The sequence below is a fragment of the Crotalus tigris genome, unplaced genomic scaffold (genome assembly GCF_016545835.1).
Source record: "Crotalus tigris isolate CLP2741 ecotype Arizona unplaced genomic scaffold, ASM1654583v1 scf7180000018151.1857312, whole genome shotgun sequence".
In the NCBI taxonomy this organism is placed as follows: domain Eukaryota; kingdom Metazoa; phylum Chordata; class Lepidosauria; order Squamata; family Viperidae; genus Crotalus; species Crotalus tigris.
The window spans coordinates 1,595,874-1,622,487 of NW_024096849.1; the positions used below are offsets into that span (position 1 = coordinate 1,595,874).

The 26,614-nt window shown below is 42.9% G+C and overlaps 1 protein-coding gene across 3 annotated transcripts in view; it reads left to right on the plus strand.

The window, feature by feature from the left end:
* XYLB (xylulokinase) overlaps window positions 1-26,614 on the plus strand; it is a 140,486-nt gene that overhangs the window by 51,981 nt on the left and 61,891 nt on the right. For all 3 annotated transcript variants that reach the window (XR_005557297.1, XM_039348414.1, XM_039348412.1), the window contains 3 exons: window positions 25-140; window positions 927-1,000; window positions 1,764-1,860. Coding sequence is in view for 2 of the 3 variants with exons in the window: in XM_039348414.1 (XP_039204348.1) it covers window positions 25-140; window positions 927-1,000; window positions 1,764-1,860 (287 nt within the window). In the remaining variant the exon portion in view is untranslated. The remainder of the gene's footprint in view (window positions 1-24; window positions 141-926; window positions 1,001-1,763; window positions 1,861-26,614) is intronic.

A 26,614-nucleotide genomic window follows, 5' to 3' on the forward strand; every position in this document is an offset into this window, starting at 1 on the left:
GTCATGTATTGTTATTTGTTTTAGCTACAAGAATGGCTCCTTGATGCGAGAGAAGATTAGAGATGAGTTTGCGTTGGGCTCGTGGGAAGAATTCTCAGCAGTTCTTGAGTCAACAGCTGCTGGAAACGGTGGAAAGGTGGGTAGGTATCTTGGAAGATTTATAATTCCCCCCCTCCCCATCCTCTAGTTAGGTGGGATTTATTCCAGGAAAGAAGCAATTGGAGGAGAGTCAGTGCTTCTGCCTGTCTCATCAGATGGCTTGGCTGGAACTAACTGACCCTTTGTTTTTCAACCTTGGCATCTTTGAGACGCATGGACTTCTACAATTCCCCAGCCAGCGTGCTGGCTGTCTGCTTTTGTCTGGTTGAAATAAACCATATTTGTACATTCAAAAGAGGCAATAAAAAGCTAGGAAGAAAACAAAAAGATCAGAACAAATCCTCTCCAGCAGTCAACACCCAAATAAATAGGGATTAATACCAGATAAATAAACAGAACACAATATTCTAATGTGGGAACTACTAAGAAGAGAAACATCCCTCCATCCTGGCAAGGCAAGCTACTGTGTATAATAAACAGGGAACGAACCCCACACTCGCTAGCACTGATGATGTTGCTTAGTTAGGTAATGAAATGTCTGTAAGCAAACAAGCAAACATAGAGAGGACTAAGGGCTTCATGATGAAAAAGTAACTTAGTGACCAATTCTTGCATTTATGATCTTTGCAGGTTTGTAAAGCAAAGGAAAGCTGAAGTAAACATAGTTGTGCTTCTAGTTAGCAATACTTCATTTAACACCAGGACTACCTGTTAAATGCAACAAAATGCAAAAAATCTTAGGGGAGATTGACATTTATTTAACTGTAATCCTTTGAAGACTTATGACTGAATAAGTCTAAGTTTATTTTTTCTAATATTTGATTTAGGTTTTTATTTTGATGTGAGGGAAATTACACCAGAAGCTGTGGGAATTCACAGATTTGATGCCAGCAATGCCAAGGTAAGAGTCCTTACATGTGCATTTATGGGTTACTCCAGATTTCCTATATATGAAGCTTGATTTTACTTGTAAAATTGCCAGCTTCTGATTTTGCTTTTCCTGAAGTGAACAGTCCAAGACTATTCCTTAATTTTTTGAGGCCTCAGCTTTCCATCATGAGATGCCCTTAAGATGTTTTAGATTTCAACACCCAGAATACACCAATTAGTTCACAAATTAACAGATGATTTACAAGCAGTCTTTGGGGTTGTTGTAATCTTCTCGGAGGTTTGCAGGTGTGTGACTGAACAACTGTTGCAAATAGTAACTATCCAGGTGTTGAGAAATCTGCAAAGGCACCATACAGGTGGTTCTCGATTTAAGACTACAACTGAGGCCAGAATTTCTGTTGTAACTGTTAAGTGAGTCACACCCGATTTTACAAACTTTATTGCCTTGGTTGTTAAGTGAATCATACAGTCATTAAGCAAATCCAGTTTTCCCAACTGACTTTGCTTATGGAAAGCCAGCTGGGAAGTTGCATGGCCATCACATGATCCCGGGATGCTGCAACAGTTCTAAATATATGCCTGTTGCCAAGCACTCGGATTTTGATCATGTGACTGTGAGGATTTTGCAATGGTTGTAGATGTGAGGATCAGTTGTTAAGTCACATTTTTCAGAGTTGTAAGTTCAAATGGTCACTAAATGAATGGTTGTAGTGCTCCAGCTGCCTGCCCAAAACAGATTGCATTGGAGGCTTAGATGTTCAGTTTCTTTTCAGATACCAGCGTTCCCTAAGGACGTGGAAATACGGGCCTTGATTGAAGGACAGTTCATGGCCAAAAGGATCCATGCAGAAAAGCTGGGCTACAAAATACGTGAGTTTCTTTACATCTGGGTAAAGGGAGATCTGATTAAAGTGGCAAATGTTGCCTTCTCATCTCTGAGAAGTGGGTTGTTCTTCCTTGAAGCTGTAAGCCACAGCCTAATCAATGAACAGTCAAGAAGAAAACACTCCCACCAATATTTGGCAGAAAAGCCACTTGTATATAAACCAGTGGTTCTCAACCTGTGGGTCGGGACCCCATTTGGGGTCGAACGACCATTTCACGGGGGTCGCCAAACAATGCAGTCCACCATTTTTTCCCCCCTTTTCCTTAGACTCTTAAACAGAGTCTAATTCTATTGGCTTTCAAAAGCCAATAGGAATTGTCCAGGCTGTCTCTGCCCTGCTGAGCCCGCCAAAAGTCCCATTCTGCAAACGGTGCTGCACCAGTTGAGTAGTCCTCGACTTACGACCGGTTGAGTAGTCCTCGACTTACGACCGGTTGGGGGTCGTGGCATTAAAAAGGTTGAGAACCACTGATATAAACAGAGAGCAAACACCTCTCTCTTCTAGCGCTGATGATGTTACCTAGTTGGGTGATGAAAAATCATCAAGAAAACAGCCAAGTTCAGAGAGCACCAAGGGCCTTACAGTCACTTAAGTCAGATGAGAGGTGTGGAGATCTAAATAAATAAATAAATAAATAAATGGATGGATGGATAAATAGATGAATGAATACCGTTAAAGATAAGAAAAAGCTCATATCAATATTAATAATGGTTTCTAAAATGTTAATAAATTGTACACCTGGAGCTGAAAGGTAGCACTGATAAACAGCAACAAAATACATTCAGTTAATTAAAGCATACTTTAATTTGAAATTAACGGTTCTGGTTTAGAGAAGCAGCAGTATCCAGAGATCCTTTATTAAGATTAGATGAACATTGCATTGCAAACTCTGGCCCGTTCATATGTCTGTAGGGTGTCAAGATTCATGCACAAAAGGGGCCAAACTTGTGTTGGTGCAAAATTCATCTTGTCCTCTCTCCTGTGGATATCTCCAAATTAAGGGCTGATTCACTGGGGCAAATGAGACCTGTGATTTACTAAGGAGACCTCATATTCTGGTCTTCAGAATTGTCTTCAGTCTTCTTCTTATCCATATGACTATTTGAGATTACTGGGCTATAGGCAGACAGATTCTGTGGGCTGCCCAAATTTTTTCAAGCAGTTATGTCCATGGGGAAATTCCTTGCTGAGTTAATTCAAGAGAGGATTACTTCATGGCACTAAAACTGGTTAATATCTGCTTGCAAGTGTGTTTTGATGAACCTGGGTTTTACAGACCCTAACTCTGTAGAGCTCTTAGCGTATCCATTAATGGTTTATAGAGGAATAGCACCCCTGTAGCAGGAATTAAAAGAAATCAATGTGGTGTTTAGGCATGAGGCCTAATCGGTTTTTAAACTTCAGGCTAAGACCTACTCACAGCTGCAGTCATTGTGAAGGCTTCAGCCTTAAGGTGCCTAAATTGTTCACGTGTCCAATCTCAGCAGCTTTTCCTGTTCTTTGTAGCTTCCTTCTTAGTTGAAGTAGTGAAACATGTCAGGAAATACAAGTCAATGAGCTAATTGAGTGTGCCATGATTTTTCCGATGTATGTGAGTTTTTGAGTCGATTATTTAGACTTCATCTTAGCTAAATAGAACAACCAGATATTATCACAAATAGTGTGGCTGTATTATTATTATTATTATTATTATTGTGGATCATCGCACAGTCAGCCAGATGTTCAGACTGGATTTGGCATTTTGTCTACCTATCGAGTCCTTACCCAGGACCTGGGATAGGCAGATGTGGATGTTTGATGGTATTACAGGTATCGTCGCAGGATGGAAGCAGTTCCTAGCAAGGCCGCCTTTTGCAATTGACTAATAGCGAATTTGTCAATGCCAATGGTGTTCAAGTGGTGCTCCAGTTGTTTTGGGATTGCACCCAAGGAGCCTATGACTATTGGTACTACCCTTGCTTGCTTTTGCCACAGTCTTTCTATTTCTATTTGTAGGTCTTTGTATTTTGTTATCTTCTCCAGTTCTTTCTCTTCTATTCTGCTATCTCCAGGCACTGCCACGTCCACTATCCAGACTTTTTTGTCTTTCTTATCGACAATTGTTAAGTCTGGGGTGTTATGTTGCAGGTGCTTGTCTGTTTGAATTCTGAAGTCCCAGAGCAGTTTAATTTTATCATTTTCTATGACTTTCTCTATTTTATGATCCCACCAGTTTTTGCTTACAGGCAAATGATATTTTTTGCAGATCTTCCAATGCACCATTGTTGCTACTTTGTCATGCCGCTGCTTGTTGTTGTTGTTGTTGTTGTTGTTGTTATTATTATTATTACTACTACTACTACTACTACTACTACTACTACTACTACTACTACTACTGTTTTTATTATTGTTGTTGTTGTTCCTTATTATTATCTTCTTTGCTTCTCCCTTTTATTGGTGGTATTATTATTATTCTCTCTGCTGCTTTGCATGTACACCGAATGGACTAGAGACAAATTCCTTTTGCATCTAATCACACTTGGCCAAATAAAGTATTCAATTCAATTCAGTTCAGATTCTGAACAAATATACATTAGAATGTGATATGCCTGAGATATATAAATGGTGTTGGCTTTTTAAAAAATTCCTTAGAAGTGTTTGGCTATTGAAAGCAAAATTTGGAATAAGTTGATAGTTGTTCTAATATTGATGGAGAGGATTTTAGCACAATTTAAGTACTTTCCTTCCAGGGTGTTATATAAGATCTAGCTGCACAACAGTATTATGAAATAGTGTTATGGGAATATAATCTTAACACTGTTCAATGTTTGTCATCGTCTCATATTTAAGGACTTTTTCTGTCCAGGAGAGGGCATTAGATCCCATGTCATGGCTGTTTTATATGTTCGTTTGGTCATTTAATCCCTCCTATTTATCTGTTCAGATGAATATCGGGGCTAGTTTCCAATTACAAAGCATAAAACATACAGCTTTCCCCCCGCCCCCCAGTAACTTTGTGTTCCTCTTAATCTAAGATGACAGAGAAAATCCTTCAAAGATGTTCTGTGTCATGTTTCACCTCAGTCTGAAGTAGTATTTTTCAAACTTGGCAAATTTAAGATGAGCGGAATTTAAGATCAGCTCCCAGAATTCCATAGCCAGCGTGGAGGGAGCAATTGAAACTATTGATATTTAACTCTTCCTGTTATTATTTAATTATTTATTGAGCCAGCTTCATTAATTTTTTTTTTAATTACCCCAAGGCATCAAAAATATCTAATATTCCTTCTCCTATTTTCCCCACAACAACTGGATTGTGCTGAGAGAGAATGACTGACCGCTTTCAGGCCTGCGCGGGATTAGAATTCACTATCTCCTCATGATCGGCCCAGAGTCACCTAGCCGGCTTTCAGATCTGAAGAGGGACTAGAACTCACCATCTCCTGGTGATCGGGCCAAAGTCACCTAATTGGCTTTCATGCCTAAGGTGGGACTAGAATTCTATCTCTGGTGACTGGCTCAAAGTCACCCAGCCAGTTTTCATGCTTAAGGCAGGACTAGAACTCACTGCCTCTTGGTGTCTAGTTTGGTGCCTTAACCAGTAGGCCAAATTGGCTCAATTTTTACTAGCTGATTTATTAATATATGTTATATTTGAGTTTGAGCCTGTTCTGTCCATTTTTTCCTACAAAAGGTACTTCCATGTGTGGGTTTGGGTGATAGTTTTGTTTATTTATTTATTGTCTTTTTTTGGCGGGGGGGGGGCATGTGTGTGTGTGTGTGTGTGTGTGTGTGTGTGTGTGTGTTAAGTGCCTCCCTTCCTCTCTTTTAAAAATGGTGTGTAACAACTGTAGTCAATGATTTAATTGGATTTACTGTGAAAATGTCTGGAGGCTTTGTTTCTTGGTCTCCCCAGAGTTTTGCAAAAGTTCTCAGGGATCAAATTGTTGAGTTGCTAAAAATAAATCCTTCACCAAGGTAACCCAGCCCATATGCTAAGAAAATACCATGCATCTACCATATGAGCATATGGAATGTAATGAATTTATTATGCAAATACATTCGGTCTGCCTTTTTTGTATAATTTATTCTGCTCTTCCTTGCCCTGTGAAGGAAATGCTGGAGCCTCTGCAGGATATAGTTAAGATTCACCTATTAACTAGAATCTTATTCCTCAGTTCATCTCTTATCTCTTTGAAGATAATTTCTTTGTATTTTCAAGTTGATAACAGAAGGCCAATAGCTGGGGTACTTTATTTTTCTTTAAAAATGTAAAATGAGCTTTTCAAGATTATCAAGTGATGGGCAAGAGATCCCGAGGGAGACTGGTGGAAATTAACCTCGATACTCTCACCATGGGAGAGGTGAAATTCCTCATGACTTCATAACATAATAGTGGGGAAGTACTGATGGATCCCAAAATACAAGTGTTTGGCATATGGCCCCAGAATTACTTGGCTAGAAACACAATACAGGTAGTCCTCGACTTACGACCACAATTAAGCCCAAGCTTTCTGTTGCTAAACGAGACAGTTGTTAAGTGAACTTTGCCCCATTTTACCACTTTTCTTGCCACAGTGAATCACTGCAGTTGATAATAATGTGATTGTTAGGCGAATCTGGCTTTCCCATTTTGCTTGTAAAAAGATTGCAAAAGGGGATCACGTGACCCCGGGACGCTGCGACTGTCATAAGTGGCCCAAAATCTGAATTTTGATCATGTGACTGCGGGGATTCTGCAAAGGTTGTAAGTGTGAAAAATGGTCATAAGTCACTTTTTTCAGTGCTGTTGTAACAGTCACTAAATGAACTATTATAAGTTGAGGACTACCTGCACATCGTTACAATTGATCATTTAGCGACTGTTTGAAGTTAATGACGGAGCGATTCCCTCTGTCGTCAGACAACTGAACTCTGGGTGTTCTGGACCGTTATAGCTCTATGTAACCCTAACTAGTGAGCATGTATCAGTATGTTAGAATATCTGGCAGTTATTGGGTTAAATGCTGATTTGTTAATGGGTCAGTGGGAGGAGTCTCTAAAGGGCATTGGGAGACTTCCTGGACACAAGCCAGATTGGAATGTCTTTGTCTGAAAGAAGCATGGGCCATCAGATGTCACCCGATGAACCTCCGCCGTTATAAAAATGGTATGGAAGAGAGCATCATTCTTTTACCTATGGAAATGAACAGAGAGATGTAATATACAGAAGTAACATCGTAAAAGCAAGTATTTACTTTGAATAAACATCTGTTTTATAATTATTTTTATTGAATTGTCTATCTGCCTTAGATTGAACATAGAAGCAAGTTGTTCTGTCTGGGCAGAATAGTAAATTGATAATGGATTTTCCCCTCCTCTTCTGCATAAGCATCACATGCTGGCATAAGTATAAGATCTCCAAGCCATGTGGCTAGGGGCCATGAGGCTGGATGAACAAAGGCATTCCCATCTGGCTTGTGTCCAGGAAGTCTCCCAATGCCCTTTAGAGACTCCTCCCATATCAACTTTGTAAAGGCAAATAGTAAATTGATAGGATTAATTTTCCTCTGATCTGCAACAGTTTAAGGAAGCAAAGTAAAGATTCTCTTGCAAGTAAAAGAATGCTCAGAGTTCATATCAGCTTTATAAAGGCAAATAGTAATTGGATGTGGCTAAATTCCTTCAAACGCCTGCAAAGTAAAGTCAGCGTATCTGTTTGGCAGACAGCGTTTCAAAGAAGGTGTGATTCAGATGCATTGTTTTGTTTGTTCGCTGTTAACTCTGCAAGTAGCCACTGCATGATAAAGTTTATCTGCATATTGACAAGCATCTGCTGGCAAGGATTTACTACTAGTCAAACTCTGCATGCTAGCCAACGTTTTAAAGTAAAGATTATAAAGTGCTTTGTGTCTTGTTTGGATGCTTCTGCTAAGTCTGCCTTAGGATTTGTTACAAGCCAACGTTTAAGTCAAAAAGATATTGTGCTGTCTATCTCAGGAAAAGTTTAGCCTTCTTCAGCCACTTTCAAAACAGTTGTTAAGGTTGTTTTCATGTATCTCCGTTCAAAAGAAGAAAGCAGTTGTGAGCAGCAACCCCCCTTCCCCATTCCTTTGCTGGCAATTTGTCTTGAGGCAATGAGGGGATGGTTTCAAAGGATTGTCTGTGAATTCAACTCAGTTTGCCAGTAAGCCTTGAAGAGCTTTGTTGTTAGCACGTGAATTCAACTGGCTTGTTTGGAATGTCTGGGAATGTATGAAACTGACCCTTTAAACCAGTGGTTCTCAACCTTTCTAATGCCGCGACCTCATAATACAGTTCCCCATGTTGTGGTGACCCCCAACCACTTATACATCACCGGGTGCCAGGGGCGTGGCCAAAGAAAAGGGGAAAAAAATGGCGGACAGCCTTGTTTGGTGACCCCCGTGAAATGGTCGTTCGACCCCAAATGGGGTCCCGACCCACAGGTTGAGAACCACTGCTTTAAACGAACATAGCAGGATGGAAAGGGTTTCTTGCTAACTTTAGCATTCTGTTGGCTTTGTTTGATGGTCAGAAAGGGTGATTTTCCCCCCTCTTTTTGGGCCCCAACACAAGCAATAAAAACATTTGTTGCCTTAGTAACCAGGCCAAATTCCTCATCACTAAGGAAAGCAATTAAGGCAATTAACCTCTTCACCCAGCCACAGCACTGGTGAAAGAAGCTAAACTCCTCCCTCCCTTAGGAATACTTGGAATTTCAACCAATATCATGGAATAAGAAGGCATCTGGTTTCAGAGGCAGAACCAACCCCAATAGCATTGCAGTAGCACCCCCTGGTGGTCAATTTATACATGACACCTTCATACGATTTCTTGCTTCTTGCAATCTATATGCTGGATTACAACAACTTGATAATTAATTCAGCATGTAGCAGACTCATACCAAGCCAAGCCAAGAGTACCCCACAGAGGGAAAGAAAGTACTTCACTGCACGCATCACTAGCTACGCAGAGTGAATCTGTTAGTTAAAGTGCAAGCTACTTAAATTTATCCCAAGCAACCAGCACCCCTTAAAGGGCACAGAGTGAACTTCACCAAAGTATTCACTCACTCAAGCTGAAGACCAAGTTGTTCCAGTTTGAGGGAAGTTAAGGAGAAGAACAAGCAGAGCCAATTGTCCTTGCCTATTATCACAGCTGATGACCAAGGGGTTCCAGCCAGGTAGGAGTTTTGTAGCTCTACATTCTCTCAGTGGCCACTAGCAGTAACGTGGTAATAGGAAGAATTTGCCTGGCCTTTCTTCAGACACTCCCTAGGGCTAAAGGAGGAACTACACGCAAGCCTTTAATCACGCCCAGAGAAAGCCCTCTAGTGGACAAAGGGTGTACCTCGAAGGAAGAGCACCCTGGTAGCTGACCCACAGGAAGGGACCCCTAGTGGCGAAGGAGTGAATTGCGCTGAAGTACCCACAAATGCAGGAGAATGCACCCAGTGGCCCCTCCACTCACAGACAGCATCTCTGAAGCTGATCTGCAAGTAGCGACCCCTAGTGGTCAAAGAGAGAAGTTCTTCAAATTTGCTTCAAAATAGCTGGGAAGAATGCTGAACCTACCCTAGCCATGGCAGAGTGTCCCACTGGTCTAGCAGAAGGGGTTCAACCAACCAGCCTAGTTGAGACACCCCAACCAGCCGGCCAAGGAGAAATGCTGCAAACAGCCAACCTTGACCTGCACACAGAGGCTGAAGCTCAAGCCTCAGCAAGGCCAAAGACATCTCAGAGCCATTATGACCTGAGGCAACAAAGAAAGCCTACTGAAGTCATGCGGTCGAACTTGTTGGAGAAATAGGACACCGAGTACAAGCACCACGAAAGATGCTGGGAGAGATGGCACAAACTCTACCAAGAGCAAAAAGAGGAACTCTCCCCCGAACATGCGCATGCAGTGGAAGGAGATAAGGAAGACGCCTATGCACAATGGATGGACTCTGAATGGCAACTCAAGGACATTCAGGAACAATTAAGAGACTCAAGAGTCGATAGCGAGATGCAAAGCCTCAAGCTACTAGAGAGCTCATAGGGTCCCCCAGAGCTCGAACCTTGCCAGAGAGGCAGACCGGTCGACAGGCCGAGTCCGAAGTTTCCCGCTCCTCACATGTACCATCACAGCGAGCACATGTGGCTCCATCTCACGTGTCTGAAAAGGCCTCATCCTTTTGCCATATCTCCAAGGCGCATTCCAGCGTGTCACAACAATCTCACATCACAGGCGCCTCCCGCCTTTCGAAAGCATCTTCTCGTCATAGCCGAGCACCCAGAATTTCACATGCAGAGCAAGTAATCATCGATGCTAAAGCTGCCGAAGCAGTCTTTCACATGGCACAAGAGGAGCAGCTGAAGAAGAAGGAATTGGAAGCAATGGAAATAGACGAAGCTCAAATGAAGGCCAAAAGAAAGACTGAAGCAGCTAAAAGGAAGACTGAGGCAGCCAAAAGACAAGCTGATGCAGCTAAAAGAAAGGTTGACACAGATGCAGAAGCAGCTCAAAGAGAAGCTGAAGCAGAGGCCAACGCAGAAGCCAAAGCAGATATAAGGAAGGCTAAAATGAAGGCCACTCAAGACGAGCTTCATAAGAAGCCAGCAAGAAGTAGCAGACAAAACTGCAAGAGCAAAAGGCTTTCAGAGTATACTTCAGCACACCAACTTCTCGCCAAAGCGGGAACAACTGGAGAATGAAGAATGGCGCAGTCGTTTGCAGGCCTACGTGGACAACCAAAGCGCATTTCAGTGTGACCAGGTGAAAGCGCCACAGCCAGCCACAAGCCCCCCAAGACCGAGTAGACGAACAGAGGAATATCAACAACCAGATGCACTGGTCAGCTGCAGAGTTGATGTCGCGACACCTAAGTCATGAGATCTTCCCACCGTCACTGCCCCATTGAACCCACTGAACCACGCCCATAATGGCAACCGGACGGGTCCACCAGCAGCGGCAACAGCTACACAGCGGGCAGTGCCACAAGATCTTTCCAACGTTGCTGCCCCATGTAACCATACCACTGATGGCAACTGGGTGGGTCCACCTGCAGCGCCAATGGCCCCACAGCAGAACCAGCTGCCACTCGGGGACGAGATTGAAAGAGCTCGAGCCAGACTAGAGTCCCTGCTGTGTCAACAGGAGGCAGGGTCCCAAAGACCCACTACCAGACCTGACTACAGAGGACAAACATCAGCTGTGCCAGCCTATCAGGGAGCCAGCTACGCTCTACCAGAAAGACAGACCCTCCAACAAGTAAGCAAGCAGGAACCTGGGTTCCCTCAGCTCAACACCAGAGCAGAGGAGTTCAGACCAAGCCAACAAGGTCCCTTGCACGTGACATGGCAAAATACCCTCAGCCAACAATACGCCGAAGGAAGTTACCAGCCAGCCATGGTGCATGCCCCCGCTCCTGGAAGGGATGCACCACCTTCACCAAGCTACAGCCCACACATGGGATCGACGCATCACCCAATGTACGTTGGAAGAAGGTTGGACTTGACAGCCAGAGGCATACGAAGATTCTCTGATAAACCTGGAAAAGACTACTTATTGTGGAAGCATATCTTCAAGCACGCCATCAACGAAGAAAGGGCTGGACCAGATGAGGAACTCGTTCAGCTGACAGCCTGGCTAGGCCCAAAATCCATAATCACTGTGAACAATATCTTCTCATCCCATTTGGGCAATCCTGACATCGTCCTTGCAAAGACTTAGGTCACACTTGACAAGGACTACGGCAAACCCACAGTGACACAGTCCTCGCTTCTGGACCACGTTCTCACTTTCTCCGACATAAGAATCTACGAACGTCAACAGCTGAAGACTTTCTCGTCGCTCATTACTCAACTACAGACAGTACAACAGGACCCCACCTTGCCGGGATTAGCTTGCCTTGACCTGTTTAGGACACAAAATTCTATCATCCAAAAACTACCATGGTTGATATGTGAACAATGGATCGAGCTTTCTCGAGCTTACAGGAAAAGCAACCAAAACAACCCCTCCCTTTGCGGTTCTCACTGAATTTATCAGTGACCAGACTGACCTCTACAATGACCCCCTATACATCTCCATCAGAGAAGCACACTTCCCAATGACCAAGCGAAGCAGTCAAAACCCTGATGTAGTCAAGGGACCCGTCAAAGCTACGAAGGACAGAACCACCTTTTCAGTGTACAAAACAGACATCACGCCTCGCCCAAAGAAGTCTCCAGACGAATGAATACCGAAAAGTGTTCCTTCGAACCCTTGTCCAACTAAAAAAGGCCTGACTTGTCCAATTCACAAGTCCTCACACTCTCTAAACGATTGTAGAGAATTTAGGAAAAAATCCCTAGATGACCGAAAGACCCTACTCAAAGAGAATAGGATATGTTTCAAATGCTGTGACTCTATGGAGCACATGGCCAAAGATTGTGCAGTCAGGGTGAAATGCCACCTGTGTGACAGCAACAAGCACCCAGCAGCCTTACATCTAGAAACTAAGAAACCTTCTGAGGAGACACAACAAGCGACTTCGACGACAGAGACTCAAACTGACTCCGAAGAGCAGTCAAAACAGTATGGGACGTACTATACAGCTATAAGTGGCGACTCACTATGCCAGTGGTTCTCAACCTTTTTAATGCCGCGACACCCAACCGGTCGTAAGTCGAGGACTACTCAACCGGTCGTAAGTCGAGGACTACTCAACTGGTGCAGCACCATTTGCAGAATGGGACTTTTGGCGGGCTCATCAGGGCAGAGACAGCCTGGGCAATTCCTATTGGCTTTTGAAAGCCAATAGAATTAGACTCTATTCAAGAGAGTCTATTCTATTGGCTTTCAAAAGCCAATAGAATAAAAGGGAGTAGCACAGCTAAGAAAAAGGGGGAAAAAATGGCAGACTGCGTTGTTTGGTGACCCCCGTGAAATGGTCGTTCGACCCCAAATGGGGTCCCGATCCATAGGTTGAGAACCACTGCACTATGCCCTCCTTCATGCTCACCCATCTGTCTTGCAAAAGTCTACCCTGATGGGCAACCTAAAAGGGCCGTAAAGATGTATGCCATACTAGACCCACACAGCAAAGTTACTATAGCTAAGCCCACCTTTTTCGACCTCTTTGACCTCCTGAGTGAACTGAAGCATTTTGCAATAAATACATGCACAGTACCAATGTGCACAGCGGGGAGGAAAATCACTGGTCTACGCATAGAAGCGATAGATGAAAGTTCACATTTCCGGTTACCATCAGTATTAGAATGGGAGACCTTACTAGATGTTTGCAGTGAAATCTCAACACCAGAGGTGGCAAGTAAAATACCTCACTTAGCAAACATAGCAGATTTAATCCCTCCTCTAGATCCTGAAGCTGAAATTCTACTCATGGTGGGAAGAGACGCCCCAGACTCCATGGGCTCCGATGAGAGAATCAAAGGTCCACCAGGAACCCCAGTAGCCATTAAGATGGAACTCGGATGGGCCATAGGAGGGATGGTTTGTGTTGATCAACTGCAAACCCCAAGCCAGTGAGCATCTCAAAAAACTCCATTCCCAGTAATGGAACAACATCTCACCTAAAACCACACCTAGAACACTGCACGCTCGTGACAACCAAACCTCCTTTGGAAGCAACAGTGTTCCAGACTAGTCAAAATTACGACAACTCAGCCTTGTCTATAGAGGACAAACAAGACAAACAACGTCTGCAGCTATGCACGTTCTCCCTGAACACCACACACTGGGATAAGCCGCGACTGCCAGAACAGAAACAAACCTGGGAGTCATGGAGTGTACTTCCAAGATGTCTCCAGAGTTTGCAAGTGCAGCGCACATACGTTTCCAGCTCACCCACCATGTACAAAGGAAAGAATTGTATGCTTCCTTAGACGTGTCAACGAAGGTAAAATGCAGCCTTAAGATGTGTCACAGTCCACAGCAGGGAGAGCCACACTTACGTCGTCTTATTTGCAACCATAAGATACATCAGAGTCTACAGCGGGGAGTGCTGCAGTCTCGGTGTCTTCTTTGGAAAAGCAAGACTAACAATGCAAGAAGGCCACACCGTACCAAAGTTAGAGCTATGTGGTACCACTCTGGCTGTAAAGCTCACCAACTTGAGAGCGAAGACATTGTGCCTTGAACTACATTCTACCACCTTCTACACAGAAAGCAAGGTGATGTCAAGCTACATCTGCAAACAAAGCAGACATTTCTATGGTCTGTGTAAGCAACAGAGTGAAAAGGATTGAAACATCTTTAAGCCCTGAACAATGGCAACATGTGCCAACAAATCAGAACTTTGTTAACCAAGTGAAGTGGCCCAACCTTGCCACACAGTTAACAGAATTGATCTGGCTAGAAAGTCTTGAGTTCTTAGCCTATCCAAACAGACAGATGCCGCAGAGACCAAAATGTTATGCACTTCCAGCTTCAGATCAAAGTGCCAACCTTCAACCTCAGACACCCAGTAAACGTCAACCAATCCGCTTCAAAACCCTGTCTAAGTGGAGACACCTGAAATTAGGCATAATTTTTATCGTCTTGATCACTTGTCTCAGCACCCCAAGAATTAGCCTTGTAGGATCCTGCAAGGACTTACTGACTATTGAAGATATTTTCATGATCTGATGACTGACAAATGTCTGAAAGCCAAAAATTGCCTTCCCCATGCATCTCACACGGGTGAAGCGTGCATAGGCAAAACGTGGGAGCACATGATTGGTGCACCCCGTGAAATCATGGACTCTATGTCGTTAAAGACACCCACACCCACACATGAAGTCCTCACTACCCTGATGACAACAGTAGCAGCCATCTTCAATATTCCATCGGTGGTTCTAGACCCTTCGGTTCTTGAGTATCCTGAGTCTTCTGCAACAGCTGTTGTTCCTGATCCCTCAGTTCCAGCTGTTGTTCCTGATTCTTCAGTTCCGGCTGTTCCTGAGTTTCCAGCTCCAGCTGTTCCTGAGTTTCCAGATGTTCCTGATCCTGATTATTCAGCCCCAGCTTTTCCTGTGTTTCCAGATCCAGCTGTTCCTCTTTTTCCAGGTTCTTCAGTTCCTGAGTATCCTGCGAATCTAGTTCCCTGAGAAATTTTGGGTTCCAGATTTGGTTCCAGTTTCCTTTACAGGAAGAAGACCTTGTCGCATACCAGAACTATTGGCCCATGGGACTTGCGCACCGGGCCCACCCAGTTGATGAACTACTTTGCCAAGCTGAGGTCCAGATCAGTCACGTGAGTCAGGTCATGACTCAAAGATACTTGTATCAGGCCGATCACCGATTTGGTCCCATTGCTGACGAAGACTGAACCAGAAGATCAAGCCTCAAATTATGTATTGTCTTTATGCATTGTTTGATGTAACACTTGCTTTTTTTTTGCATAATTGTGCATGTTTTATATTTATTTTATAGTTATGCATATTCCATACATGTTTTTACCTATTTAGTCACAAGTTAGTTAACATTGAGTACTGTATGCCTTAATGCTATGTTTTTTTGCTCTTTCTGTTAGTTAGTAGTAGAAATATACATTTCCAAGCGGGGAGTGTTCTGGACTGTATAGCTCTATGTAAGTGGTTCTCAACCTGTGGGTCGGGACCCCATTTGGGGTCGAACGACCATTTCATGGGGGTCGCCAAACAATGCAATCCGCCATTTTTCCCCCCTTTTCCTTAGCTGTGCTACTCCCTTTTATTCTATTGGCTTTTGAAAGCCAATAGAATAGACTCTCTTGAATAGAGTCTAATTCTATTGGCTTTCAAAAGCCAATAGGAATTGTCCAGGCTGTCTCTGCCCTGCTGAGTTCGCCAAAAGCCCCATTCTGCAAACGGTGCTGCACCAGTTGAGTAGTCCTCGACTTAGGACCAGTTGAGTAGTCCTCAACTTACGACTGGTTGGGGGTCGCAGCATTAAAAAGGTTGAGAACCACTGCTCTATGTAACCTTGTATAGCTCTATGTAACCCTAACTAGTGAGCATGTATCAGTATGTTAGAATATCTGGCAGTTATTGGGTTAAATGCTGATTTGTTAATGGGTCAGTGGGAGGAGTCTCTAAAGAGCATTGGGAGACTTCCTGGACACAAGCCAGATTGGAATGTCTTTGTCTGAAAGAAGCATGGGCCATCAGATGTCACCTGATGAGCCTGCGCCGTTATAAAGATGGTATGGAAGAGAGCATCATTCTTTTACCTATAGAAATGAACAGAGAGATGTAATATACAGAAGTAACATCGTAAAAGCAAGTATTTACTCTGAATAAACATTTATCTGTTTTATAATTATTTCTATTGAGTTGTCTATTTGCCTTAGATTGAACATAGAAGCAAGTTGTTCTGTCTGGGCAGAATACTGGGCACAAGGTTGCATTTGCAGAATCCCACGGCCATATGATCATGTTTTACAATGTTTTCGGCAAAACTTGCACTTACTTCCCAAAACCACATTCATAACAATTCACTGGTCCATGTAATGGTTGTGGTGTTTGATTAATGATTGCTGCAAAAAAAGGTAAAGCTGGGTCGGTCCCACAACTGACTCGTTTTACGACCTTCACGAATTAGAACTGTAATGGACAGACTCCATTAGGGTCATATTTGAAGGGCTACCTATATATAGATAGTAAAAATGTTCGAAAGGCATCTAACTTAAGGCTGTACATCCTGAATTATGATTACGAAATCTTTCATTCTGGACTCTCATACATAACACAATTGTGCACATACCACAATCATTACCATTAGTGAAGCATAAATATTACAATTCAATGCTGTTACCAGCCGCACTATATGCTAGTGGAGACTGAATTGCCTCCGTAAACCGAACCTCTTCAACCTGCTGTTCCCCAGATGTGTTGGAATTCACAGAAAGGGACAAATAGTTCTCAACTTTTGACTGGTAGCTTAGCAATGGATTGAAGTTAGAACAGATTTCACAAAACCTAATTAAGAGCCAATTCCAAAGTTATGATGGCTGCATATCCCACATGGTCATAGGACTGCACTTTGGGTGCCTGGCAACTGGCACACCTTTATGGCCATTTGCAGCGTCCTGCAGCCATGTGACACTGATTTTTGCCAGTTTCCACTATTTTCTTCCTACTGGGTAAAATAAACAACTGTAGCATTTACTTAACGATAGTGGTTCACTTAATGACCACTGCAGAAATGTGAAAAATTGGGTCTGATCATGTAATGCCTTGATTTATAATTGCAACAACTAACTACCGTAATTCCTGACACAATTATGTTTGTAAGTTGAGGACTACCTATACAGTATCCCATTAGTCAGATTGGTAATAATTTCTGCAAAATTTATATAAAACCATGAAGATTTATGGCAGACCCTACTCCTGATAGCAGTCAGTTTTATGCACGCTCTACACACTGAGTAGAAAATTATTAAGCAGGTAATCCTTAACTTACAACAGTTTATTTAATTACTGTTCAAAGTTACAAGGATATTGAAAAAAGTGTCCTATGACCTTTTTTCACACTTACAATTGTTGTAGCATCTCCAAGTGCCAAATTCAGATGTTTGGCAACTGATTCATATTTATGACGGTTGCAGTGTCCCGGGGTCAAGTCACCCCCTTTTATGACCTTCTGGCAAGCAAAGTCAATGGGGAAGCCAGATTCACTTAACAACTGTGTTACTAACTTAACTGTGGCAAGAAAGGTCATAAAATGAGGCTAAACTCATTTAACAAATGTCTCACTTAGGAACATAAATTTTGGGTTCAATTGTGGCCAGAAGTAGAGGACTTCCTATATTACAATCTCTTTTGAAAAAAGGAGCAAAAACTTTCTGTGTCCGTATTTTCATACCATGCATGATTCTATTTATTTTTAATATATTAAATTTATACTTAATATCTGACTGCCAAGTGGCTCTGGACTCAGATATCTTTATACAATTTTCATGTCTTGCTTTGCTCATCTTTACTGCAGACTAAGCATCTTTTCTGCACGTTGCTGGTTTTGTAAGCTTATTGTCACGTGGAAGGAAATCTAAAGACGTAGTCATTGGTACCTCATTCGTTTTTAGCATCTCTAGTGAGCAGAGAAAGTGGCCTTTTAGTAGGAGACACTTTTTTGCCTGTGAAGAGTTGAGTGTAAGGTTTTTATTTTTCTTTCAAAAATATTCCCTTCCCCTTTTCCCAACCTGGAGAGTCCTAGAGAGCAGGGTTTCTCAACCTTGGCAGAATAACAGACTAATAGAGTTGGAAGGGACCTTGGAGGTCTTCTAGTCCAACCCCCTACTCAAGCAGTAGATCCTAGACCAGTGGTTCTCAACCTTTTTAATGCTGCGACCCCCAACCGGTCGTAAGTCGAGGACTACCCAACCGGTCGTAAGTCGAGGACTTTCACTGCCTGGGAGCGCCACGCATGCGTATTGCCGCCCCCTGCACCAGCTGAGGTGAAGCTGGCAAGCGGCAGAGACGGCGCAGGCCGACCACCGGCTGGGCCACCAGCTGGCCCAGTCCAAGGGAGGTAAGGCACCCGCCAGGCCCCACACACACCAGCAACCCTCCCTGCGCCCGCCAGCCTCCCACCTCCCACCCCTGGCCCTCTTTTATTACATTTTTAGTAGTTGCTCAGCAGGGAGGGGTGGAAGCTTCCGGACAGCTCTCCTTCGCTGCAGACAACTTGCAGCACCGTTTGCAGACTGGGACTTTTGGCGGGCTCAGCAGGGCAGAGACAGCCTGGACAATTCCTTTTGGCTTTTGAAAGCCAATAGAATTAGACTCTATTCGAGAGAGTCTATTCTATTGGCTTTCAAAAGCCAATAGAATAAAAGGGAGTAGCACAGCTAAGGAAAAGGGGGGGAAAAATGGCGGACTGCGTTGTTTGGTGATCCCCGTGAAATGGTCGTTTGACCCCAAATGGGGTCCCGACCCATAGGTTGAGAACTGCTGGCCTAGACCATTTCAGACAAAGGTTTGTCCAATCTTTTCTTAAAAACCTCCAGTGTTGGAGCACCCACAATTACTGAAGCACCCACAATTTCTGGAGGTTAATTGTTCTCACTGTCAGGAAATTTCTCCTTAGCCTCTCAATTCTCCTTAGCATGCTGGCTGGGGGATTCTGGGAGTTGAAGTTCACACGTCAAAACTGCCAGGGCTGAGAAAAACATTTTGTCACAATGTGGGAAGACAAATATCCAAAGTAGTATGACCTTTTAAAATCTGTGTCATAACCTGGTCAGACAAGGAATTTTCCAACATTCAGCTGAAAGCAAAATCTGATGCCAGTAATCCATCTGCTTGCGGTAATGTCATGGCCACCCTTTTCATTTTCCCGATTTGCTATTTTTCTAACCCTTCAGTTAAATGGCATCTCATGCATTTAGAAGTTCAGAAGTAGGAGAGAATCAAGTTTTCTAGAGGAGAAATCCTTACAGCATTTGGGGTATTTTATTAGAAAGCAAGCAGTTACCCTCAACTTGATTGAGTTGGGATGACACTTCCAGAGGATGCTGACTTGGTAGGCATATATTTTTTTCCTCCAATCTTGAATTGGATTGGTAGCATCATATTTTTGGATCAAATGTTAATATTTGTGTGATCCTTCCCACTGACACAATATCATCTCAATATCCATCTTTGTTTCAAAAGCTGTGGATGATGGGTTCTCTTTACAGATAGTCCTCAATTTACAACATTTCATTTAGTGACTATTCGAAGTTACAACGGCAATGAAAAAAGTGACTTATGATCATTTTTCACACTTAACAACTGTTGTAGCATCCCCATGATCATGTGATCATAATTCAGATGCTTGGCAACTGGCTCACCTTTATGACGGTTTCAGTGTCCCAGGGTCACATGATCCCCTTTTGTGACCTTTTTAAAAGCAAAGTCAGTGGGGAAGCTGGATTCACTTAACAACCTATTTACAACTGCAGTGATTTGTTTAACAATTGTGGCAAGAAAGGTCGTAAAATAGAGCAAAGTCCACACAACAAATGTCTCACTTAGCAACAAAAGTTTTGGCCGTAAGTCGAGAACTACCTGTAATTTTATTTATTTATTTATTGCATATAATTTTATTAAAATTTTAAAGGGTGAAAAAACTAAGACAAATTAATATAAAATAAAAAAAGAAGAGAACAAAAAAATAAATAAAGCTAAATTGCAAGAAAGGGGTAAAAAAGTACGTAAAAGAAAAATAGAAAAGAAAGAAGAAAGATACAAAAAAAGATACTTCTGATCTTCTTTACAGCAGTTATAAATACAGTTATAAATTTACTTCTGACTCTGTGATTGCCACTTAACTCTTTTCTTTCTACAGTCTAACGTCTAATCATCAAAACCATCAATGATCTGTTTATTTTTTTTCCGTCCTGCACAAAAAAATAATCTATAAGGAGTTTTCAGTCAGCAATAAATGTAGATATTGTCTTTTCTCTGATCAAAGACATGAACAGTGAGTTTATGAAGTTAAACACCCATGCTTTGCTAAGGGAGAAAAAAAAAAACACATCCAAAGAATTTGGAAGGAAGCAATTAAATTGAATTTCCAAAAGCATGCTTAGCCTCTAAAGGCAGATTCCTAATAATTTTGCAGTTGATAGCTTGACAGGGCGAAATCAATTTTTACAGGGTGTATGCATGCTACAAATAAACTGATGAATGTGTTTGTCAATCTTTGGCTCAGAATGCTACTAATTCAAACGTTACCTTTCCTTTCCAAGCTGCTCGGCCCTTTAAAAGGCAACTGTAGAGAGACTGTTGGCGGCTGATTTATTGTCATGTGTCAGCTTCCACGTAGATCCTATTTGTACAAATCAAAGCTCTTCCCCGCAAGGAAACATGCGGTACAGTTTTACTTATCCATTTTAATTACAAGTAGGAGAAATGCACATACCACTTTTGCATTGCAATTGGAGGTACTGAGTTGTATTGGCCTGTCTGGTAAAGCCTTTGGTTCAATTTGCTGAGAGTGGGGTGGGTGTGGCCCATTGGGTGGGCGTGGCTGCGATGGTAACAGCAGACTGGGTGGGATTAAAAAGTTCAATCAATCAATTCCAACTTTGCAAGATCTTTTTTTTTCCCACGAGAAGTTAAAATTGACTGATTGATTGAACCTTTTCCACGGCGGCGGAAGCCTAAAGCAAAAAGGTTTTATAAAACCCAGCTGAAGGTCTAGGACTGGGGCAACAGCACACGTGCCCACAGAGAGGGCTCTGTGTGCCGCCTCTGGCAGCTGTGCCATAGGTTCGCCACTACTGATGCTTATTCTTTCTCTTAGGGTCCATGATTTTAATCTCTTTTGGTCACCTCAGCAATTTCCTTCCAACATCTCATTTCCGTTGGTGACTAACTTTTGCTTATGCTTTATTGCAGGTGTCCATATCTGGCACCGGTAGCATAAGATGGCAATGAATATGCTTTGTAATAAGATACTTCTTTGTGTTGATCATATTGCATTGTGTTGTATGAGTGGAGCAAGTTGCCCCAACACTTGACTTATTGCATCTTATGTTAATCTCTTCATCCCTTTTTACCATCTCCAGTGAATGTTGTTCCTAGGTATTTGATCTTTAATACTTGTTTTATGCTTGCTCCTCTTAATACTATGTTTAGGGTATGATATTTTTCTCTTCCAATTGACAATGCTTCTGTTTTATCTTTGCTGATTCTCATATTATTTGTCTTGCGTTCTTGGTTCAAGGCCATAAGATGTTATTGTAGCTTCTAAGGTGTGCTTGCTATCAATGGCAGTTTTCATATTAAGGCTAAACATGGTTACTAGGTCTGTGTATCCATTCCACTGTAATGAAAGCCTAGAACTGCTTGAGTGATCTTTTTATATTAAAAAAACACTTCTTATATTTAAAGAGTACTTCAGATTTAAATAGTTTTACATTTATCAAGGGCTCTAAGCATTCACGTTCCAGATGGAATTCATCAGTTATTAAATGTATGATTATTCCTACTACTGTTAATGCGGAGTTCTGATGAAAGTTTACTCCAGTATCTGAAGTTGGAATTGGCTGAGAATATAAAGAAGATTGAAAAAGGCATTTATAGGATCATCATGCTTGGGCTGTAGAAATCCATGCAGCTACTAAATACAGTAGTGGCCAAAATTGTGGAAACCTTTTGGGAAAAGTGTACAATAGAAATGCCACCTTTGGTTAAGTTTCCACCAATTTTTCTTCTCATTTCTTCATAGCTGTAGCCTTGTTCATTTAATAATACTATTTTACATTGCTTTCTGGGCAACCAGTTAACTCTTTGCACTGTTACTTTAATTTTATTACGTTTTACAAGCTCACTAAATGAAAGAACACACACACACAAAAAACCGACTTGATAGCCATCACATAACACACTGACAAATGTCCTCCTCTCAGCTTCAATACATGACATCAATAGCTAAATCCTACTGTGATCTGATTGGCTCATTGCCAAAACAAGATGACACCTGATTGGCTCTCTAAACACTCATGCTCATTGGCTACAATCAGATGAAGGAAAGCTACCTGAGATCAACCTAAGCAAGTTGTGCTTCCTTTTTCTGGTTATTTGGCTGTAACTTTTTGTAGAATACAGTACAGATAATTGAACAAACTATGTTGCATTACATTCTTGATTAAATTATCTTTCCATTGATATATAATTTTATGGTACTACTCCCCCCCCCAAAAAAAGCGGTGTTATTAGCCATCAAACCTCAAAAATACACTTTTCCCAAAAGGTTTCCACTACTGTAGTTGCAGAGAATTCAGCTTTCTTTATATTTCCTTGCTTCCAGGCAGATTTTTGCAGCTCAAAAATGGTTGCCCTAATTTCAGGAATAATGATGTTTTACCATAACTTTTAAACAAGGAGATGCTTACACCAAAACAAAATGCAGGGCCTACAACTATCAAAGCTTCATATTGCTTCCCTAAATTTAGCAGGGAAGTTTCTAAAAATATACATTAGAATGCCATTTCGATTTAAGTAATACATGAAAAAACTAAACATAGGTAAAGCACAATTTAAAAGGAAGTAAAGCTGATGGATACTTGAGATGCAACTCCACCCACTTTGCATAATTGGTCCCTTGATCACCAAAACATACCGAAACTCTTCCAAATGCATTACAGGTAATCCTTGACTAACGACCCTAATTGGAACTGTAACATCTATCTCTAAGTGATGTGGTTATTAAGCGAATCTTGCCCTATTTTACAAACCTTTTTGCTGTAGTTGTTAAGCATACCATGCAATTGTTGGGTTAATCCAGTTTTTCCCCTTGACCTTGCTCATTAGAAGCTCCTGGGAAAGTTATAAAAGGCAATGACATACCCCTGGGATGCTGCAATTATTGTAAACACACCAGTTGCCAAATGTGTGAGTTGCAATCACATGACTACGAGACAGCGGTGATGGTCATAAGTGCGATCATCTTTCACAAGGGATGCCGCAACTGTCATAAATACACGCCATTTGCCAAGCACCTTACTTTTGATCACGTGACCACGGGGAGGCTGCAACGGTCATGCGAAAATGGTCATAAGCCACTTCAGTGCCATGGTAACTTCGAACATCATTAAACAAATGATTGTAAGTCAAGAACTATCTGTGGTGTTTTCCTGGCACTTTTTAAAAATAAGACAAGATATTGTATTGCAGAGGAAAATCTGCAGCCGTATATAGGTAGTTCTCGACTTACAGTCTTTCATTAAGTGACTGGTCAAAGTTACATAGGATCCAAAAAAAGGTACTGAGGACTTGGATTTGGTTCCGAGAATGGGGTACATGCCTGCAGTTTGTGATGTTGTAAAATTGGGTCACTCACATGGGTGCCTCGACTTAGCGACCATCATGATATAAAATGGAAATTCCAGGCTCCATTATGCCTCTGATTTAATTGTGCTGGGATGTCTTAAGTTTAGCTAAGCAACTCAGAGAGTTACAAAAAACTATCTTGTCCTTTTGTGGCCATCTTGTTCTGGGAAGATGAGCAGTAAGATTTACACTGGGTAAATTTACAGGTATTCTTGACTTAGATCACAACTGAGCCCAAAACTTTTGTTGCTAAGCAAGACAGTTGTTAAGTGAATTTTGCCCCGTTTTACTATCTTTCTTGCCAGAATGGTTAAGCGAATCATTGCAATTGTTAATTTAATAACATAGTTGCTACTTAATCTGGTTTCCCCATTGACTTTTCCTTGTCAGAAGGTCACAAAAGAAGATCACATGACCCTGGGACACTGCAACCGTCGTAAGTACATGCCAGTTGCCAAGTGCCTGAACTTTGATCACATGACCATAGAGATGCCACAATGATCATAGGTATGACAAATAGTCATAAGTCACTTTTTTCGGTGCCATTGTAATTTTAAACAGTCACTAAACAAACTATTGTAAGTTGAAGACTACCAATATGCTGAAAAACAGTCTGAGGGCTTCATTTCCCTCGATCAATGGCTGATTCCTATTTTGTGGGAATCACAGGAAATAACTCTTGGAGTAAACTGTATATCCTCTAGAGTTGGGGGGGGGCAATCTGTGGGCATAGCCCATTGCCAGTCCATGACCTATTTGCAACTGGGCCGCGTGAGTGGCTGGCTGGTGTGTGTGTGCGTGTGTGTGTGTACACACAGCCCCACTCATGCAAACATCGCGGGGGCTTGGGGCCTCGCGCAAGCATCATGGAGGCTCTCAGCACACACGCCCGCCACTCACGGAAATGGAGCATGTGTGCACATATCTCCAGTGGTGGGATTCAAATAATTTAACAACCAGTCCTCTGCAGTGGGGGAAGGAGGGAGGGAGGTGGAGGGGCCACTGCTATGAGGCAGGTGGGGGAGCTGCCCCATGTATTCTGCAATCACTTATTGTGCTGAAGAGCCCCCACAGCCAGGCCTACAACACCCATTGCGCCTCGCCTGTTCGGTAGTGACTTCTCCCACTTTCTCCTTCCTCCTCCTTATTTGAACAGCCCCTTGCTCCCATTGCTGCTTTTTCAGGCCCGGAGTTTTGTCCAGACCCTGCACAGTGGGTCTTTGGAAATGAAGCCCCACAGCAATCAGGTGGGGTGGGAATCATTCCCTTCACTTCTGGACCGGCTCCGAAATGGGCTGGAAGGAGCGGCCCAAGGACTTCAATCTGGCTTTGCAGCAAGCAAGGAGATTAGAGGCATGTGAATGCACGCTAGTCTGGTGTCTCAAAAAAAACAGGGTTTCCCCCCACCCCATGCTGGATTTTTGCTGCCATACTGTTTAACTTTATAGTCCAGGCCATGGTTTTCCCAGTTGCAATATATGGCTGTGCAAGTTGGATCATAAGAAAGCTGAGTACCAAAGAATTGAGGCCTTTGAACTCTGGTGCTGGAGAAGACTCCTGTGAGTCCCTTGGACTGCAAGGCGATCAAACCGGTCAGTCCTGGAGGAGATCAACTCTGACTGCTCTTTAGAAGGCCAGATCCTGAAGTTGAAACTCAAGTACTTTGGCCACCTAATGAGAAGGAAGGACTCACTGGAGAAGGGCCTAATGCTGGGAAAGATGGAGGGCAAGAGAAGAAGGGGATGACAGAGAATGAGGTGGCTGGATGGAGTCACTGAAGCAGTAGGCGTGAGCTTAAATGGCCTCCAGAAGATGGTAGAGGACAGGAAGACCTGGAGGAACGTTGTCCATGGGGTCCCGATGGGTCGGACACGACTTCGCAACTAACAACAACAACAACTGTTTAACTTTCTTTAAAGTTTACTTGATATAGAATGGGCAGGAAGGAGAAAGTGGGAGAAGCCCAAAGGAAACCTCCTCTGTCACCTTGCAAGCACCAATTGAAGCTTATGCCATGCCCAAGAGAGCCTGGAACTTTCTCCCACTTTCTCCCTCTTCTTCCTCCTTTGAATAGCCTTTTGCTCCCATTACTTCTTTTTCAGTCCCGGATCTCAGTTTGTAGCCTGTGTAAAGGATCTTCCCATGCCTGCCTTCCCCTGCCTGCTGCTGCCTGCCTCCGCTTGCTGCCACTATGCAGCACTCAGGATCGCCTGTCTTCCTCCACCCTTTTGCCTCCGCTTGCAGGGTAATGGAGGAGGTTTCCCTCGGGCATGGAACAGGCCGTCAACTTCAGTCGGTGCGGAAGTTGACGGCCTGTTCCATGCCCGAGGAAAATCTCCTCCATCACCCTGCAAGCGGAGGCAGAGGGGTGGAGGGAGACAGAGGGTGATCCGGAAATGCTTTGGAGAACCTCCTCCATCACCCCTGGGAGCTTCAGAACGGCAAGATCCGAATGGCTGAAGGGAGGATCCAAGAGAGAAAACCTCAGCCTCGGATTGAAAAAACTTGGAAAAACCAGAGACGGGAAGGCCAGGAGTGGAGACTCAGATTTATCATAACTGGTTTGCCGAACTCAACAAAAAATTAAGTATCAGTTCTGCTGAACCGGTGCAAACCGGCTGAATACCACCACTGCATGTCTCTGACTATTTGGGCAAATGGGTATGCGCACATGCTTGCCTGCCCCTTCCATGGCCTGGTTCTAAACAGCTCAAGGCCTGGAGGTGGGCCACAGCCTGGGGGTTGGAGACCCTTGCTCTAGAGCAGAGTTGTCCAACCTTGACAACTTTAAGATCTGTGGACTTCATGCTAGACTCAGGAATTCTGGGAGTTGAAGTCCACAAATCTTGCCAAGGTTGGACATCCCTATTTCAAAGCAGTTTTTTTTAAAACATCTGGCAACTTTTAAGATATGTGTATTTCAACTCCAGAATTCCCCAGCCAACAGCCCCAGTCAACTATTTGTCCAACAATACTTGTTAAGCTTCCTTC